This window comes from Gorilla gorilla, chromosome 5, assembly GCF_029281585.2.
Source record: "Gorilla gorilla gorilla isolate KB3781 chromosome 5, NHGRI_mGorGor1-v2.1_pri, whole genome shotgun sequence".
In the NCBI taxonomy this organism is placed as follows: domain Eukaryota; kingdom Metazoa; phylum Chordata; class Mammalia; order Primates; family Hominidae; genus Gorilla; species Gorilla gorilla.
In genome coordinates, this window is record NC_073229.2 from 133,271,273 (window position 1) to 133,290,702 (window position 19,430).

Here is a 19,430-nt window from a genome sequence, read left to right on the forward strand (position 1 = left end):
AATAAAATATCACATAGGTTGTGAAAGTGCTCTTGGCACAGTCATATATTGTCTTTGTCTTCTAAAAAAATGTTACATAGAAGATATCTTACTATCTGTAACTTACTTTCTGTTTTACTCAACAATATATTTTCAGAGCTTATCTGTGTTGCTAAATGTAGATCTTGTTTTTAAATTTTAGCTGGTGTATAGTGTTTCATTGTATGAATATGATACAACTTATTTATCCAGTCCCTATTAATGTATATTTATTTTTAAAAAAAATTTTTTTCTGTTGCAATCAGTGCAGCAGTGAACATCATTATACATATGTCCAGATATGTGCCATTTTCTCTAGGGTTCACTCATAAATTCGGAGAAGGGGAATTGCTGAATTATAGGATATACACAGGATCACATTTTTCAAGTTATGTTTTGTTTTACCAGTTTACACTCCCACTGGCAGTTCATGGGAATTTTCATTTCCCCACATCCTTGACAAAACTTAATATTGATAGGCGTGTTTTTTTGTTTGCTTTTTGTTTGTTTGTTTTGTTTTGTGAGACAGAATCCCACTCTGTTGCCCAGACCAGAGTGCAGTGGCACAATCACAGCCCACTGCAAGCCTCAACCTCCCGGGCTTAAGCGATCCTCCCACCTCTGCCGTACAAGTAGCTGGGAACACATGTGTGTGCCACCACACCCAGCTAATTAAAAAAAATTTTTTTTGTAGAAACAGGGTCTCACAGTATTGCCCAGGCTGATCTTGAACTCCTGGGCTCAAGAAGTCCTCCCACCTCAGCCTCCCAAAGTGCTAGGATTACAGACATGAGCCACTGCACTGGGTCCTGATAGGCTTCTTTTAAATTTTTTTTCAATCTAATGGGTGTAAAATAATTTCTGTATTGTTTAAATTTGCATTTCCTGATCAATGAAGTAGAATGTTTTTATCCTTTTAGCTATTCGTGTTTTCTTGTCTTTTAACTTCCATTGTACCTTTTGTTCCTTTGTTAATTGACCTTTGTGTTTTTCTTAATGATTTATAGGATAGAACTTGTTTCTGTATTTCAGATACTAATCTTTTATGTTATATATGTTTCTTTTTTAAAGATATCATCAATGATGTTTTTTGTTGTACAGAAATTTTAATTTTTATATAGTTTTATCATTTTTTCTTTTTTATTTGTAAATTGTCTTGTTTTAAGAAATCTCTTCTTACCCAAAGTCTGAAACATACTCTATATTTTCTTCTAAAACAAAGGTTTGTTGTTCACGTATAGATGTTCAGTCTAGCTGGAATTTATTTTTGTGTTTGGCATGGAGTAGAGATATATGTTTATATTTTACAGTGTGGATAGATAGCACTGTATAGTGAATATTGGCCTAGTGAATATTGAATAGCCAATCCTTTCTCCATGGAAATGCCCTCTTTTTCATATACCAAATTCCCACATATGTAAAAGTTTATTTACTCTCTTTTCTTTTGTATCAGTCCCTTTTGTCTCACCTCAGGCCTATACCACTATTTTAATGACTGAAGTACCGTAATCAATCTTAATAACTAGAAAAACAGTACCATCTTTTTGTTCTTTTTCACAATGCCCTTACAAATTTTTATTTGCCATTATCCCTATGATTCATATAGTTTCTGATGCTATTGTGCAAATATATGTTTTGAAATTACATTTTCTAGATAGATTATCTAGATTAGGGATCCCCAACCCTTGGGCCATGGACTGGTACCAGTTCGTGGCCTGTTAAGAACAAGACCACACAGCAGGGGTGAGCAACAGGTGAACAAGTGAAGCTTCATCTGTATTTACAGCTGCTCTCCATTGCTTGCATTACCCCCAGAGCTCCGCCTCCTGTCAGATCAGCAGTAGCATTCTCACAGGATCACAAACCCTCTTGCAAACTGTGCATGTGAGAGATCTAGGTTGCACACTCCTTATGAGAATCTAAAGCCTAATGATCTGTCACTGTCTCTCATCACCCCTAGATGGGACTGTCTAGTTGCAAAAACAAGCTCAGGGATCCCACTGATTCTACTTTACGGTGAGTTGTATAATTATTTCATTATGTATCACAGTGTAATAATAATAGAAATAAAGTTCACAATAAATGCAATGGGCTTGAATCATCCTGAAACCATCCCATCCCCACCCCTAACCCAGGTCCGTGGAAAAATCGTCTTTCATGAAACCTGTCCCTGGTACCAAAAAGATTGGGGACCACTGATCTAGATTATCTTGGGTTGTTCTATATAGAAAATCATATTTCCTACAGATAACAATTTTTACACTCTTATACATCTTATTTTCTTTTTCTGTTTTGTCCCTTTGTCAGGATCTCCAATTCGTTATTAAATAATACTACTGATAGTGGGTATCCTTGTTGTCAGTTGGTGTTTTTAGTGTCAGAGGTGGACCTTTTTCTTGAAACTCAATACTTTTCATTTATTTTAATTAGTATTCCATTTATTAAAGTTGTCATTTTTTATATGCAGTTTTCCCTAAGACTTTGAGTTTAACTTACAAGTTGTACTACATCTATTTTAAGTATAGTAGTTTTTGCAAGGAAATAAGGACTTTGGCTTTTTTAAAATTAATGTTCAAGACCAGGCATGATAACTCATGCCTGTAATCCCAGCACTTTGGGAGGCTGAGGCTGGCGGATCACTTGAGGTCAGGAGTTCAAGATCAGCCTAAGCCAACATGGTGAAAACCCCCCCACCCCCCGTCTCTACTAAAAATACAAAAAAAGAAAATAGCATGGCATGGTGGCACACACCTGTAATCCCAGCTACTCAGGAGGCTGAGGCAGGAAAATTTCTTGAACTCAGGAGGTAAAGGTTGCAGTGAGCTGAAATCGCGCCACTTCACTCCAACTTAGGTGACAGAGTGAGACTCTATCTCAAAAAACTAATGAAATAAAATTAATGTTTGGTTAACTTGTAAGTATAAAAGATAAAATTCTCCTTAAATATGTAATAGTATTTACAAACAAATTTCTTATACGTTTCAAACTATAATTTTCAATTTAGTCTATCATTTTATCAGATACTTAAGCAATTATCAAAACAGACCTTCAATTCTAATAAGCAGTATCTTCCTAAATAAGCAACTTTTGTGAACCTAATAAATTAGACTTATATTTTTAAATAAATCTGATTTTCTTAATCATTTTAAACATTTAAAAAATCCAACCATGATTCACGAATTCTGGCTTGAATTTTCTCTCTGTTTTTAGCATCTGGGCATTTCCCCTTTTTCTTTTGAGCTTGGCTATATAGTTTTTTAAAGTTATATATCATCTAATACTTTTGTGTGTAGGTTAGAGGAGAGTTTTCTCTTTCATATTAATCAGAACTTTTTATATTTTCCTTCTTATTACATATAATTTTATAAGTTGCTTAATAGTCTGTCTAAAGCCTGAAAAACACGCGTTTCAGATACGTGTTAAATAATGCAAATTATGGATTCTTTTTATTTTTAAAAATCTAGACTTAATGGTTGTCTAAATAAGAGCATTAAGGTATTCATAAGGGAATTCACAGATAAGACAAAACTTAATTGTTACCCCAGGTTTAGAACTCAAGAATGTGGCAAAAGCTTCAGTAAAAGTTCATATTTGTGGCTGGGCATGGTGGCTCACGCCTGTAATCCCAGCACTTTGGGAGGTCAAGGTAGGTGGATCACTTGAGGTCAGGAGTCCGAGACCAGCTTGGCCAACATGGTGAAACCCCGTCTCTAATAAAAATCCCAAAATTAGCTGGGCATGGTGGCGCTTGCGTGTAATCCCAGCTACTTGGAAGGCTGAGGCAGGAGAATCACTTGAACCTGGGAGACGCAGGTTGTAGTGAGACGAGATCGTGCCATTGCACTGCAGCTTGGGCGACACAGAGAGACTCTGTATCAAGAAAAAAGAAAAGAAAAAATAAGTTCATATTTGTAAGTACAACTCTTTTTTAATAGAATTTTAGAAATGGATGAAAACCTCAAAATTAAGTTATTCATTTTGTTTAATTCATAAATATATAAAGTTATGGAGAAGTTAAGCTACTAATTAGGACAAGGTCCCAGAACTAGTTAGAAACTAGTGTTGTCCACACCAGTGAATCTAAATGTAATGCCCCACTAGTAAGCAGTAGTGTTTTGGAGGAGTCTCTGACACCAAAGCTTATAAGGACTACAATATTTAATGTTCTACATTTTTCTCTTTTTTTTTTTTTTTTTTGAGATAGAGTTTCACTCTCGTCACCCAGGGTGGAGTGCAGTGGCGTGATCTCAGCTCACTGCAACCTCTGTCTCCAGGGTTCAAGTGATTCTCTTGCCTCACCTGCCACCATGCCCTGCTAATTTTGTATTTTTAGCAGAGACAGGGTTTCACTGTTTTGGCCAGGCTGGTCTCGAACTCCTGAACTCCAGTGATCCACCTGTCTCAGCCTCCCAAAGTGCTGGGATTACAGGTGTGAGACACCACAGCCAGCCCCATTTTTCTTATTTTGTTTGACTTAATTGCATTTTCCTACATTCCTCTGTTCAAAAAGGGGTAGATGATACCTGTGAGACCTTGTGCTGTGATTTTTTTGGACTTTATTAATTTAGAAAATACGAGAGACAAATTCTATTTCTTGTTCCAAAATAAATTCATGCAAATTGTTTGAATTCTGTTACTCAATTTTACCATCTCATTTATGAGCCCTCCTTATTTCTTGAATTAAAAAAGGCGAAGGATTTATATGCTCTGAAGAGAAACCACAGTATTGTTTCATGAATTATATTAACAAGAAGATGTTATAGCATCTACTGAATGATTTGGCTATATCATGATTCTGTTAAGTACTTTTGAAGGTACACTAACTTCGCAATTTTTATGTGCCATTCCATCAGATATACCAGGCTGATTATTTACTAAATCAAGTGAACTTAAATACACAAATGCTAAAATTCGTAACTTGTTTTTAATAGGAGAGTCTCTTTCTCTTCCTTTACTCTCCCACACTAGAAATACAAATTTCTAACAAGGATGTTGTGGACAATTTGCTCTTTGTTATTTCTATTATCAGTTGTTATTTCTTATTATCAATTACATGTCTCATAATATCTCAATAGTAGCCTCCTGTGTAGAGCTGCTTTGATGATTATGTATATAAACATTATAGACATTACCTGAAGTCTGTTCTGTGGAATGCTAATCTCTTAAGATTATTCACCAAAAAGGTTTCTGTTGTACATAAATTTGGAAAATGCATGCTTCATCTTCATTTTGGAAATTTACAATGATAGTAGCATATTAAAGATACTGACAAGACTTGCAGGTAAAGAAGGTTAATTTTGTTTTACCAATTTCCTGAAAGTTATTTGCCAGGAAATTCATTTAATTTAGGGAGTAATTTCAATTAACATCCTTTGAAACCAGTGTTCCATAGAGCAAGTCTTGGTAAATACTGTTTAAAAGTATGAATCTTTACTGGGTTGTAGATCTATAACATTTAAATATTAGAATGAAAAGTATATATATATTTTTATTATACTTTTAAGTTCTGGGATACATATGCAGAACGTGCAGGTTTGTTACATAGTATACACATGCCATGTTGGTTTGCTGCACCCATCAACCCATCATCTACATTAGGTATTTCTCCTAATGCTACCCTGCCCTAGCACCAAACCCCGTGACAGGCCCGGGTGAGTGATGTTCCCCTCCCTGTGTCCAAGCGTTCTCATCGTTCAACTCCCACTTATGAGTGAGAACATGTGGTGTTTGGTTTTCTGTTCTTGCATTAGTTTGCTGAGAATGATGGTTTCCAGCATCATCCATGTCCCTGTAAAGGACATGGATTCATTCTTTTTTATGGCTACATAGTATTCCATGGTGTATATGTGCCACATTTTCCTTATCTAATCTGTCATTGATGGGCATTTGGGTTGGTTCCAAGTCTTTGCTATTGTGAACAGTGCCGCAGTAAACATACGTATGCATGTGTCTTTATAGTAGAATGATTTATAATCCTTTGGGTATATACCCAGTAATGGGATCACTGGGTCAAATGGTATTTCTAGTTCTAGATCCTTGAGGAATTGCCACACTGTCTTCCACAATGGTTGAACTAATTTACACTCCCACCAACAGAGTAGAAGCGTTTTTATTTCTCCACATCCTCTCCAGCATCTGTTGTTTCCTGACTTTTTAAATGATTGCCATTCTAACTGGCATGAGATGGTATCTTATTGTGGTTTTGATTTGCATTTCTCTAATGACCAGTGATGATGAGCTTTTTTTCATATGTTTGTTGGCTGCATAAATGTCTTCTTTTGAGAAGTGTCTGTTCATATCCTTCACCCACTTTTTGACACGGTTGTTTGATTTTTTCTTGTAAATCTGTTTAAGTTCTTTGTAGATGGATAGTCAGATGGATAGACTGCAAAAATTTTCTCCCATTCTGTAGGTTGCCTGTTCACTCTGATGATAGTTTCTTTTGCTATGCAGAAGCTCTTTAGTTTAATCAGATCCAATTTGTCAATTTTTGGCTTTTGTTGCCATTGCTTTTGGTGTTTTAGTCATAAAGTCTTTGCCCATGCCAATGTCCTGAATGGTATTGCCTAGGTTTTCTTCTAGGGTTTTTATGATTTTAGGTCTTACGTTTAAGTCTTTAGTCCATCTTGAGTTAATTTTTGTATAAGGTGTAAGGGAGGGATCCAGTTTCAGCTCTCTGCGTATGACTAGCCAGTTTTCCCAACACCCTTTATTAAATAGGGAATCCTTTCCCCATTTCTTGTTTTTGTCAGCTTTGTCAAAGATCAGATGGTTGTAGATGTGTGGTGTTATTTCTGAGGCCTCTGTTCTGTTCCATTGGTCTATATATCTGTTTTGGTACCAGTACCATGCTGTTTTTGTTACTGTAGCCTTGTAGTATAGTTTGAAGTCAGGTAACATGATGCCTCCAGCTTTGCTCTTTTTGCTTAGGATTGTCTTGGCTATGCGGGCTCTTTTTTGGTTCCATTTGAAATTTAAAGTAGTTTTTTCCAATTCCATGAAGAAAGTCAATGGTAGCTTGATCAGGATAGCATTAAATCTATAAATTACTTCGGGCAGTATGGCCATTTTGACGATATTGATTCTTCCTATCCATGAGCATGGAATGTTTTTCCATTTGTTTGTGTCCTCTCTTATTTCCTTGAGCAGTGGTTTGTAGTTCTCCTTGAAGAGGTCGTTTACATCCCTTGTAAGTTGTATTCTCTTTGTAGCAGTTGTGAATGGGAGTTCACTCACGATTTGGCTGTCTGTCTTTTATTGGTTTATAAGAATACTTGGGATTTTTGTACATTGATTTTGTATCCTGAGACTTTGCTGAAGTTGCTTGTCAGCTTGAGATTTTGGGCTGAGACGATGAGGTTTTCTAAATATACAATCATGTCATCCGCAAACAGAGACAATTTAACTTCCTCTTTTCCTACTTGAATACCCTTTATTTCTTTCTTTTGGCTGATTGCCCTGGCCAGAACTTCCAATACTATGTTGGATAGGAGTGGTGAGAGAGGGCGTCCTTGTCTTCTGCCAGTTTTCAAAGGGAATGCTTCAAGTTTTTGTCCATTCAGTATGATATTGGCTGTGGGTTTGTCATAAATAGCTCTTATTATTTTGAGATGCGTTCCATCAATACCTACTTTATTGAGAGGTTTTATCATGAAGGGTTGTTGAATTTTGTCAAAGGCCTTTTCTGCATCTATTGAGATAATCATGGGTTTTTTTGTCATTGGTTCTGTTTATGCGATGGATTACGTTTTTTGATTTGTGTATGTTGAACCAGCCTTGCATCCCAGAGATGAAGCCAACTTGATCGTGGTGGATAAGCTTTTTGATGTGCTGCTGGATTCAGCTTGCCAGCATTTTATTGAGGATTTTCGCATCAATGTTCATCAGGGATATTGGCCTGAAATTTTCTTTTTTGTTGTGTCTCTGCCAGGTTTTGGTATCAGGATGATGCTGGACTCATAAATGAGTTAGGGAGGAGTCCCTCTTTTTCTATTGTTTGGAATAGTTTCAGAAGGAATGGTACCAGCCCCTTTTTGTACCTCTGGTAGAATTAGACTGTGAATCTCTCTGGTCCTGGGCTTTTTTAGGTGGGTAGGCTATTAATTGCCCCCTCAATTTCAGAACCTGTTATTGGTCTATTCCGGGATTCGACTTCTTCCTGGTTTAGTCTTGGGAGGGTGTATGTGCCCCGGAATTTATCCATTTCTTCTAGATTTTCTAGTTTATTTGCGTAGAGGTGTTTATGGTATTCTGTGATGATAGTTTGTATTTCTGTGGGATTGGTGGTGATATCCCGTTTATCATTTTTTATTGCGTCTATTTGATTCTTCTCTCTTTTCTCCTTTATTCGTTTGTCTATTTTGTTGATCTTTTCAAAAAACCGGCTCCTGGAATCATTGATTTTTTTGAAGGGTTTTTGTGTCTCTATCTCCTTCAGTTCTGCTCTGATGTTAGTTATTTCTTGTCTTCTGCTAGCTTTTGAATTTGTTTGCTGTGGCTTCTCTAGTTCTTTTCATTGTGATGTAAGGTGTCGAATTTCGATCTTTCCTGCTTTCTCTTGTGGTCATTTAGTGCTATACATTTCCCCCTACACATTCCTTTAAATATGTCACAGAGATTCTGGTACGTTGTGTCTTTGTTCTCATTGGTTTCAAAGAACATCTTTATTTCTGGCAGAAATATGTATTTACCCAGTAGTTGTTCAGGAGCAGGTTATTCAGTTTCCATGTAGTTGTGCAGTTCTGAGTGAGTTTCTTAATCCTGAGTTCTGATTTGATTGCACTGTGGTCTGAGAGACCGTTTGTTATGATTTGTGTTCTTTTGCATTTGCTGAGGAGTGTTTTACTTCCAATTATGTGGTCAATTTTAGAATAAGTGTGATGTGGTGCTGAGAAGAATGTATATTCTGTTGATTTGGGGTGGAGAGTTCTGTAGATGTCTATTAGGTCCGCTTGGTCCAGAACTGAGTTCAAGTCCTGAATATCCTTGTTAATTGTCTATCCCGTTGATCTGTCTAACATTGAAGGTGGGGTGTTAAAGTCTCCCACTGTTATTGTGTGGGAGTCTAAGTCTCTTTGTAGGTCTCTAAGAACTTGCTTTATGAATCTGGGTGCTCCTGTATTGGGGGCATATATATTTAGGTGTCTTTATTTCTTTAAGCCAATTTATCTTCATAATTTTCTTTGTAACATGGGTTGTCCCCTCTTCCCCTAACTTTTCCCCTCTTCCGGAGAAAAGCCCATGTCCTCCTCAGATCAAAATTTTTGTGTTCATTTACTCGTTTACCTCATTTTATTGAGCCCCTGTGAACACATCCGAGAGATACATGATGAATAAAATACAGTTCTCTCTCTTGAAGATCTAATACACTGATTTGATGGGGGAGGGGAGCCACCTACACAGGATACCCCCTCACATCTTTACTCATCATGACTTTGCGTTTACCTATTTAATAGCATCAGAAAAATGCTCTCAATATATATTTTTGTAAAGACTTCTTCATTAAATCTAAGATGTCAAAGATTATAAGTCACAGCATTATTTTATGTATCACAAAGAAAAAATGCTGCCAAATATAGTTTAAATGTGAATCCTGATTTTGGAGATGTTAAATGTGAAAAAATGTATGTATTAACATATAGTAGTAAATATTTATTAAATATTAGATGTATTTTGTTGTATGTATTTCTATTACATTAATTGAATTTAGTTACCAAATGCTTATTAAATGACTGCCATGTTAAAAAGTCCAGTGTAATAGAATAATGAATAAGATGTTGTCCCTGCTCTTAAGGAAGTATAAAGGAAGGCAAATGGGTACAGACATTGCTAGAATAAAGCTATGTTTGCCATATTGTTAAAATCCATTCATCTGTAAATGGACACTTAGGTTGTTTGTATATATTTCTTGGCTATTGTGAATAATGCTGCAGTGAACATGGGAGTGCAGACACCCCTTTCTGTACTTATTTTTTTTTTCTGCTTTGGGTATATACCCAGCAGCGGGATTGCTGGATTATATGGTAATGCTATTTTTCATTTTCTGAGGAACCTCCATACTGTTTTCCAAAATAACTGTGTCAATTTACAATACCACCTACAGAGTATAAGGGTTTCTTTTTCTCCACATCCTTGCCAACATTTGTTGTCATTCATCTTTTTGATAATAGCCAATCTGACAGGTATGAGCTGATATCTCATTGTGGTTTTAATTTTCATTTCTTTGATGATTAGAGACGTTGAACATTTTAAAGTATATATCTGTTAGCCATCTGTATGCCTTCTTTTGAGAAATGGAGAAATGTCTATTTAAGTCCTTTGCCCATTTTTAATAGGGTTTTTTTTTTTTTTTTTTAACATGGTGAGGATTTTTTTTTTTTTTTTAATTATACTTTAAGTTTTAGGGTACATGTGCATATTGTGCAGGTTAGTTACATATGTATACATGTGCCATTCTGGTGCGCTGCACCCACTTACTCGTCATCTAGCATTAGGTATATCTCCCAATGCTATCCCTCCCCCCTCCCCCCACCCCACAACAGTCCCCAGAGTGTGATATTCCCCTTCCTGTGTCCATGTGATCTCATTGTTCAGTTCCCACCTATGAGTGAGAATATGCGGTGTTTGGTTTTTTGTTCTTGCGATAGTTTACTGAGAATGATGGTTTCCAATTTCATCCATGTCCCTACAAAGGACATGAACTCATCATTTTTTATGGCTGCATAGTATTCCATGGTGTATATGTGCCACATTTTCTTAATCCAGTCTATCATTGTTGGACATTTGGGTTGGTTCCAAGTCTTTGCTATGGTGAATAATGCCGCAATAAACATACGTGTGCATGTGTCTTTATAGCAGCATGATTTATAGCCCTTTGGGTATATACCCAGTAATGGGATGGCTGGGTCAAATGGTATTTCTAGTTCTAGATCCCTGAGGAATCGCCACACTGACTTCCACAATGGTTGAACTAGTTTACAGTCCCACCAACAGTGTAAAAGTGTTCCTATTTCTCCACATCCTCTCCAGCACCTGTTGTTTCCTGACTTTTTAATGATTGCCATTCTAACTGGTGTGAGATGATATCTCATAGTGGTTTTGATTTGCATTTCTCTGATGGCCAGTGATGATGAGCATTTTTTCATGTGTTTTTTGGCTGCATAAATGTCTTCTTTTGAGAAGTGTCTGTTCATGTCCTTCGCCCACTTTTTGATGGGGTTGTTTGTTTTTTTCTTGTAAATTTGTTTGAGTTCATTGTAGATTCTGGATATTAGCCCTTTGTCAGATGAGTAGGTTGCGAAAATTTTCTCCCATGTTGTAGGTTGCCTGTTCACTCTGATGGTAGTTTCTTTTGCTGGGCAGAAGCTCTTTAGTTTAATTAGATCCCATTTGTCAATTTTGTCTTTTGTTGCCATTGCTTTTGGTGTTTTGGACATGAAGTCCTTGCCCATGCCTATGTCCTGAATGGTAATGCCTAGGTTTTCTTCTAGGGTTTTTATGGTTTTAGGTCTAACATTTAAGTCTTTAATCCATCTTGAATTGATTTTTGTATAAGGTGTAAGGAAGGGATCCAGTTTCAGCTTTCTACTTATGGCTAGCCAGTTTTCCCAGCACCATTTATTAAATAGGGAATCCTTTCCCCATTGCTTGTTTTTCTCAGGTTTGTCAAAGATCAGATAGTTGTAGGTATGCGGCGTTATTTCTGAGGGCTCTGTTCTGTTCCATTGATCTATATCTCTGTTTTGGTACCAGTACCATGCTGTTTTGGTTACTGTAGCCTTGTAGTATAGTTTGAAGTCAGGTAGCGTGATGCCTCCAGCTTTGTTCTTTTGGCTTAGTATTGACTTGGCGATGTGGGCTCTTTTTTGGTTCCATATGAACTTTAAAGTAGTTTTTTCCACTTCTGTGAAGAAAGTCATTGGTAGCTTGATGGGGATGGCATTGAATCTGTAAATGACCTTGGGCAGTATGGCCATTTTCACGATATTGGTTCTTCCTACCCATGAGCATGGAATGTTCTTCCATTTGTTTGTATCCTCTTTTATTTCATTGAGCAGTGGTTTGTAGTTCTCCTTGAAGAGGTCCTTCACATCCCTTGTAAGTTGGATTCCTAGGTATTTTATTCTCTTTGAAGCAATTGTGAATGGGAGTTCACTCATGATTTGGCTCTCTGTTTGTCTGTTATTGGTGTATAAGAATGCTTGTGATTTTTGTACATTGATGTTTTCTTGTTATTTCATAGTTTGAGTTTTTTGTATATTTTGGGTGTTAGCCCCTCATGTATATAGAAACAACAGAATACTGTTTAGCCTTTAAAAAAAAAAACAGGAAATTTCTTCATTTTCAACAACATGGATGAACCTGGAGGACATCATATTAAGGGAAATAAGCCAGGGACAGAGAAACAAATACTGTGTAATCTCACTTATATGTGGAATCTAGAAAAGTCAAAATCATAGAAGTAGAGAGTAGAATAGTGGTTACCAGAGGCAAGGGGCAGGGGATGGGAAGAGAGGTGGGAGAGTTGTTGGGCGTGGACAGGGAAAGGGAAGATGCTGATCAATGGGGTACAAAGTTAAGTTACTAGAAATAAGTTCTGGTGTTCTGTTACACTGCAAGGTGACTATAGTTATTATATTTCAAAATAGCTAAAAGAGATAATTTTAAATATCTCACTACAAAGAGATGGTAAATATTTGAGGTGATGGATATGCTAATTACTCTGATATGATCATTCCACAATGTATACATGTATTGAAATATCACCTTATACCCCATAAATATATACAATTATTATTTGCCAATTAAAATAAAACTAATAAAAATACAAAATGTAAAACTATATTTGTTAAAGCAACTAAATTAATCAGATAAACCACGATTAATAAATACATTAAAATATGGCTAAATTAATGATAGTTGATTTTGTAAAAGTTATAATTAACAACTTCAAAAATCTTCTGTTGTTAATTTTTTATTCTTTCATTGTTAGAAGTTAGGGGTAGTAGTGGATAAAAGGGAGAAATGGTAGGAAATATTTATTTATGGGTATATATGTATTTTTTTTTTAAAGGAGAGAATAGAGCTTCCTTCAAAGTGTCATTTTAAAGGAATTTCATGTTGTTCTCAGTTGTGGTCTCCACACTACTCTATTTGTAGGGAAAACAATTCTAGTAGTTGTAATGTTTGTTTTCTTTGGGAAATTTACAAATTAGATTACGCTCAGCCAAACATGTTTCTGTGTTTGTGGATTTATACAGTGGAAAAATGTTAACTTTAAGCTGGCATCTATGTGCTATCAGTAGTTTTATTAGTTGGCCCACCCACTGTCGGTGTGTGCACTCAGGGAATGCAAACTTATTTTAATTTTGGCTTAAATAAATAACGTTAAGAAAATAAATCTGTTATATTTTTAAAAATATCTGAAGCCAAGTATAAAGAAAAATTTGATTATTTATGATTTATGGAAAGCAGTACAGAAATAAAAAGGGTCCACATTTAGAGTCCGGAGACCTGGGTTTGAATTCTGGCTTTGCTATTCATTTTTTATACATATTCAATTAGCCAAGTCACCCAATCTTTTCATCTGTTTCCTAATGTGTTAAAAAATGACTGTAGTAATAGTAATAGCATTCTTTAAGGTTGTTAAGACTAAATTTAGCGTGTAAAAGCTTGTAAGTGGTAATACTTTTCAAATGTTAAGTTGATATTTTTAGATTTTGCCTTTTATTGCAGATATGAAGAATATACTATATAAGTAAGACTACATACATTTTATAGAATTGAGTTCAACAATTTTGATTTATCTGTATTTTTATGAGTTTTGGTCAAAAAAAGGAAAGTAAATTTGTTTTAGGTATTTCCTGGAATTCTATTTCCTCCCTATTAAGCATTTTATTTTATTTTGCTTTATTTATTTTATTTTATTTTATTTTATTTATTTATTTATTTATTTATTTATTTATTTATTTATTTTTTGAGACAGAGTTTCGTTCTTGTTGGCCAGGCTGGAGTGCAATGGCATGATCTCGGCTCACTGCAACCTCCACCTCCCAGGTTCAAGTGTTTCTCCTGCCTCAGCCTCCCAAGTAGCTGGGATTACAGGCATATGCCACCACGCCCGCCTAATTTTGTATTTTTGGTAGAGAGGTGGTTTCTCCATGTTGGTCAGGCTGGTCTCAAACTCCCTACCTCAGGTGATCCGCCCGACTTGGCCTCCCAAAGTGCTGGATTAAAGGAGTGAGCCACGGCGCCCAGCTCCCATAAGCATTTTAGAGATACTTTTATTAACAGTAGAGTAGACTAATTGATATATATGTTACTTTATTTATATAGGTACAGTTTCAATCTTTTTCTAGGTTCTGATTGTCATAAAGCTTTTGATAAGAGGTTATCCAAGAGAAACTTTGTATTTCTTTTTTGTAAAGTATAGTATTATTGACTGGAGAAATAATCTCAAGACATGGTGAGAATTGTGAACTTCAGGAGTTTTTTCTAAGTTCTAAAAATCTCCAGTAATGCCTTAATTCAAAACAGGCCCAGACAATTTGACAATATGTACCAGAAGCATTTAAAACTGTCTTTGACCTAACAACACAATTGCTAGCGTGTTTCTTAATGAAAAAATTGGTAATTTACAAAATCATTTATGTACTGCCATTAAGAGAAACATACTTCTAAAGAATGATATACAAAAAAAGATGATTCAAGAAAACATTTATCACATATTAAGTAGAAAGACAATTTATACAAACATGGTACAGTCCTAACTTTGGTTAAAATAATAAAAGACTGATTTAATATATACCAAAAGTGTGTTAACAATATTTTAATAATCTGAGATTGATAAAATTCCCGTGATTTTTATTTTCTTCTATAATTTCAAAATTTTGTAGAATGAACATGTATTACTTTTATAATCAGAAATATATATATAGTATGTTTGTGTCAAACTTCTTTCCAAACACTCTCATTCTAGTCTCAGCTATTATAGTAAAATATCATGGATTTATATATAACGTAAGCATAAGAAGTTGTAGGCAATATTCAGGTACACAAGAGAATATTACTTATGATTGAACTTATTGTGAATGCCTTTGACTATACCTTTTGGCTTTGCTGCTCTACAAACCTTCTCTATCTTTTGATGGTCTGTAATGTGCCACTGATAGGAAGTTTTTAACTGAAGGATGAAAGGTGATCATATTGAAGGAACCTGGGGCTGTCTTAGCCAGGGCTTGTCTGGGCTAGACTGGCAAACTGGGCCAACTACTATGATGAAAGCAAGATTGGAGGGTGCCCCACTTTTTATGGGCACCAAATCTGTACTAGTTTAGAGCAAGTTCAAAGTCCTGAGTTAGTGAGGCATTGCATTTGTTTTCCCCTGAGACTGTGACCTCTTCCTCTTTCCATTTCCAGCTCTAAGCACAAAGTTTGGCACATGATAGATGCTTAGCAAACAGTATTGGAATTGAAATGGAAAGGAATTAGAAAATTATGCAGATTCTCGACATTAATTTTACTAAATAGACATTGCAATATTAAGCGAAGTGAATTATGCAGATACAGTCACAGGCAACGTCTATATGGATACAAGGGAAGTTCAATTGGAGCCATAATGATCTCTTACGTTTCGACATCATAGGCTGTTCTCTGTGCTCCTCTATTTTGGCTGCTGGTGGTAATTGGAAGGCCCTCAGCACTTTCAGCATTTGGCATAGTGAGCTGTAAGTTAAGTAAGCACATTGGAAACGGATGAAAAATTGCAACATTAAGAGGAAAGTAATACACATTTTTGTAGGTGCATTTTAAGTAAAATGTATATAGTTGTTGTTGTTATTGTTTTTGAGACGGAGTCTCACTCTGTCGCCCAGGCTGGAGTGCAGTGGCACGGTCTCGGCTCACTGCAACCTCTGCCTCCTGAGTTCAAGCAATTCTCCTGCCTCAGCCTCCTTAGTAGCTGGAATTACAGGCGCCCACCACCAACTCCAGCTAATTTTTTGTATTTTTAGTAGAGACAGAGTTTCACCATATTGGCCACGCTGATCTCAAACTCCTGATCTCAGGTAGTCCACCTGCCTTGGCCTCCCAAAGAACTGGGATTACAGGCGTGAGCCTGGCCAGTAAAATATATTTTTATCAATTAACCTCCCACCTCAGCTAGCCAGGAAAATCAGATTTTGTCCTTTTGCCTTCTGGGCTATTTGACAACATATGCTGTTCCTCATGTTAATACCTTAACAGCTGTGCCAACAAGTCTGGTTTGAAAAAAAAGTAAGGGGCTTAATGGTGTGTCTCTGCAGCCTATCAACATCTCTGTGCATCAGTAGATTACTTCAGCCTTTCAAAACAGTTGTTCACCTCAGACATGTGGGTCAAAAGTCACTGTAGTTAACATACTGAAGCTTGCTAATAGGAATAAGAATTGGAATTATGACTTTTGAGCTCTCAATACCAAGGAAAGCAATGTTATGACAAACCCGTGTTTGTGTTGCTTCGTCACAGAATAACTCAGACACTACAATCAGTAGCTAGCACTCTCTCTGATCTGAATGGTATAGACATCTTCCTTTTACCTTCTATTGCTCTGACTTTTTGGTAGGTTTTGTCTTGGAGCTCCACATAGCTTTTAGTTCATTTCAGTTTAGCAAGCATTTATTAAGTATTAAATTAGGTGCTGAGATTGCAAAGATGAATAAGACTTTGATGAATGAGGCGTGCAGTTCAGTGGGGAAGACATGAACAGATTATTATTTCAATATATATTAAACATATAGGTATGCACAGAGGAAAGTTAATTAGCCCAGCCTCAGGAAGCCGGGAAAGGGAAAACTTCATGGACAGTTTAACTGATAAACTGTGTCTTACATAATGGGCAAGAATATTTCTGGAAGAAAGAACAATAGGAACATTAGAAACGTGTTCACTCAGCAGGGGCAGGAGAAAAGAACTAGATAATGAGTAATGGAGAGCCCTATATGCCCTAAGGAGGTCTTTATTCTGCAGTCACTGAAGAGTTTGAAGCATTGAAGTAACATGGCTGGATTTTAATTTTAGGTAGATCACTCTAGGGGCACAGTAAAAAATAGTTTTAGTGAAACATAATTAGTAGTAGGAAAATCACTTCAAAAGGCTACGTAATGGGACCAATAAATGATGAGGGCCTAGGCTGGGACACCTAATCGGTGGTAAGGATGGGAGAGGATAGGTGAGTCAAGAAGTGTTTTACGTGTTGACCTCCTCAGGACTTGAGAATGGGGAGTAGGAGGATGATCCTATTAAGTGAGATTACAAATATAGGAAGAAAAACTGTTTTGAGGCAAAGATGGTGTTTTAAGTTTTGGATATATGTTTGAGGTGCCTTTAGGACATTCAAGTAGACATGAATTCTGTTAAAATGCAGAGAAATGGTAGTCAGTACTTGATAAAAAAATATTATCTTAGGCAGAAGTAAAGAACAAATAAATGAGTGCAAACTCTAAAGTGATATTGTCTCTTAAGAAGGGCTGGGCCTAGAGAAGTCATTAGGTGTAAAAATTAGGTTTGTGCAGGAGCAGTATAAAGTTATAAGTAGGTTATGTGGGGAATCAAGCATTTCACTTGAAAAGTGATATACTGACTTTTCACTTGAAAAGTGATATACTGTTTATAGATTACCTATTGGAGACATTAGGATTATAGTATGATACAATGTTAAGAAACACTGGATATAATGTAGTTTTTGATAGTTCAAAAAATATTTTTTGATTTTGTGGTTTCTCAGTATCATGCACATCAGTGATTTTACTGACAAAAATTTGGATGAAATATCCAAAATATAAAGATTTCTGGATATCAATAATAGGCAACATGTGTTGAGTGCTTACTGTGCACTAAGCTCTATTCTAGTACTTCATGTTGATTCATTACATATAATTGTCTTAAACAGATAGTCATATTATTCCCATTTTATAGATAGGAGGAACGTTTAAGAAACCTACTGCAGATCACACAGGATTTATCCCCAAGGAGTTTTGCTGCAGAACCTACCTCTTAACCACTATGCTATACTTCATTATCAAATAATCTAGATTACAGGTACATGAAAACATGAAAATGCATTATACAAACAAAAATTCATATGAAGGTAACATTTCTAGAGGGACAAGATTGCCATATTCTAGAATCTGATGAACCTTTTTCTGCATTGCCTGCCAATTGACGCGTATGATAGGAAAGTCTCAAAAGAAAAGTGCTTAGGTCTATAAATAATTGTTTTCTTTCTGTTCTCAAGAACTGTTGAAGATGATTATCTTCAGGGAGGGGAAGGTAGTGGGTGTAGTTGGGAATCAGCAATCCAGGATTAGAAAAATTTTACTTTCATTTTGTGACTTTCTGTGCTGTTTAAGTTTTGTTACCTGTGGATATTAAAAAACGTGTTAACGGGGGTTCTGTGTAATGGGATTATGGGCTACTCTTAAAATGTTTTAAATTAAATATTTATAGCACACAAATTATACTAACATATCATCCCAAGAATTACTAAGTAGGTTGACTTTCATATTCAGTGGATTTTACACAGTTCCACATAGAAACAATATTGTTATAAAATGGTTAGAAACGTAGTGTCACTATGAAACCATTATTCCCTTGTTTCTATGGGAAAGTGAATTTTCAATTATAGATAGGGATGTGGAAACTGTTACTTCACTTTCTGCAGTCTTAGAAAATTCCTATACTTAGACACACACACACACACACACACACACACACACTCAGTCACTCACTCATAGGCAAACGTTTGCTCTGGGGGTAGGATAGTTTTCCTGAGTGAAAGAGGTGCTCTAGTGGGGTGTGGCAAGGATGAGAGTCAGATTAGAATTTTTATATCATTTGCTCTAGACAGGACTGTGTTGTGAGAAGGACTCTTGAGGACCTTCACCCACTAAAAACGGGGAAGTTAGCAGTGGTTGTTTGTATAACTGGTTTATTTGTAAGTCACACTTTTGGATTATGAAACTCCCCACAGTGATCAGTTGGTGTTTATTTTCATTCTAAAGCAATTTTAGTCATCTAGCAACTCATTTGGATGATGTGCTTGCTGTACAATGAAATTTGCAGTTTTAAAAGACCCCAGAGCAACTATGGTGTGTAATTTGTGAAGTGTTGTACTACTCTTGGAATAGATAGGAAATGTATGTTTGAATTAAGAAAAGACTGCTTTTCTGGAAAATTACAGAAGTTCTTAAATAATTTTTTTTTCACTGTGGCATTGTTGAGAAGGGATTAATTTTTCTTAAAAAGAGCCAGGATACTCTGGATGTAATGAAAATATTAAGTTAGTGTTTGGCCTGTAAGCAAAAGAGGGAATACCAAATGTCAGACTAGGACTGTAAATCATCATCTTTGGCAGGAACAAAGTTTGCTGTTTGTCT

General features: G+C 36.0%; 1 protein-coding gene across 9 annotated transcripts in view; it reads left to right on the forward strand.

Annotated features, from left to right (window-relative positions):
- CEP57L1 (centrosomal protein 57 like 1) overlaps positions 1 to 19,430 on the forward strand; it is a 70,606-nt gene that overhangs the window by 8,978 nt on the left and 42,198 nt on the right. For 3 of the 9 annotated variants that reach the window (XM_055390742.2, XM_055390741.2, XM_063707170.1), the window contains one exon: positions 1,979 to 2,034. The exons of the other annotated variants lie outside the window; for them this stretch is intronic. In XM_055390742.2, the coding sequence (XP_055246717.1) occupies positions 1,979 to 2,034 (56 nt within the window). The remainder of the gene's footprint in view (positions 1 to 1,978; positions 2,035 to 19,430) is intronic. 9 annotated transcript variants of the gene reach the window in all.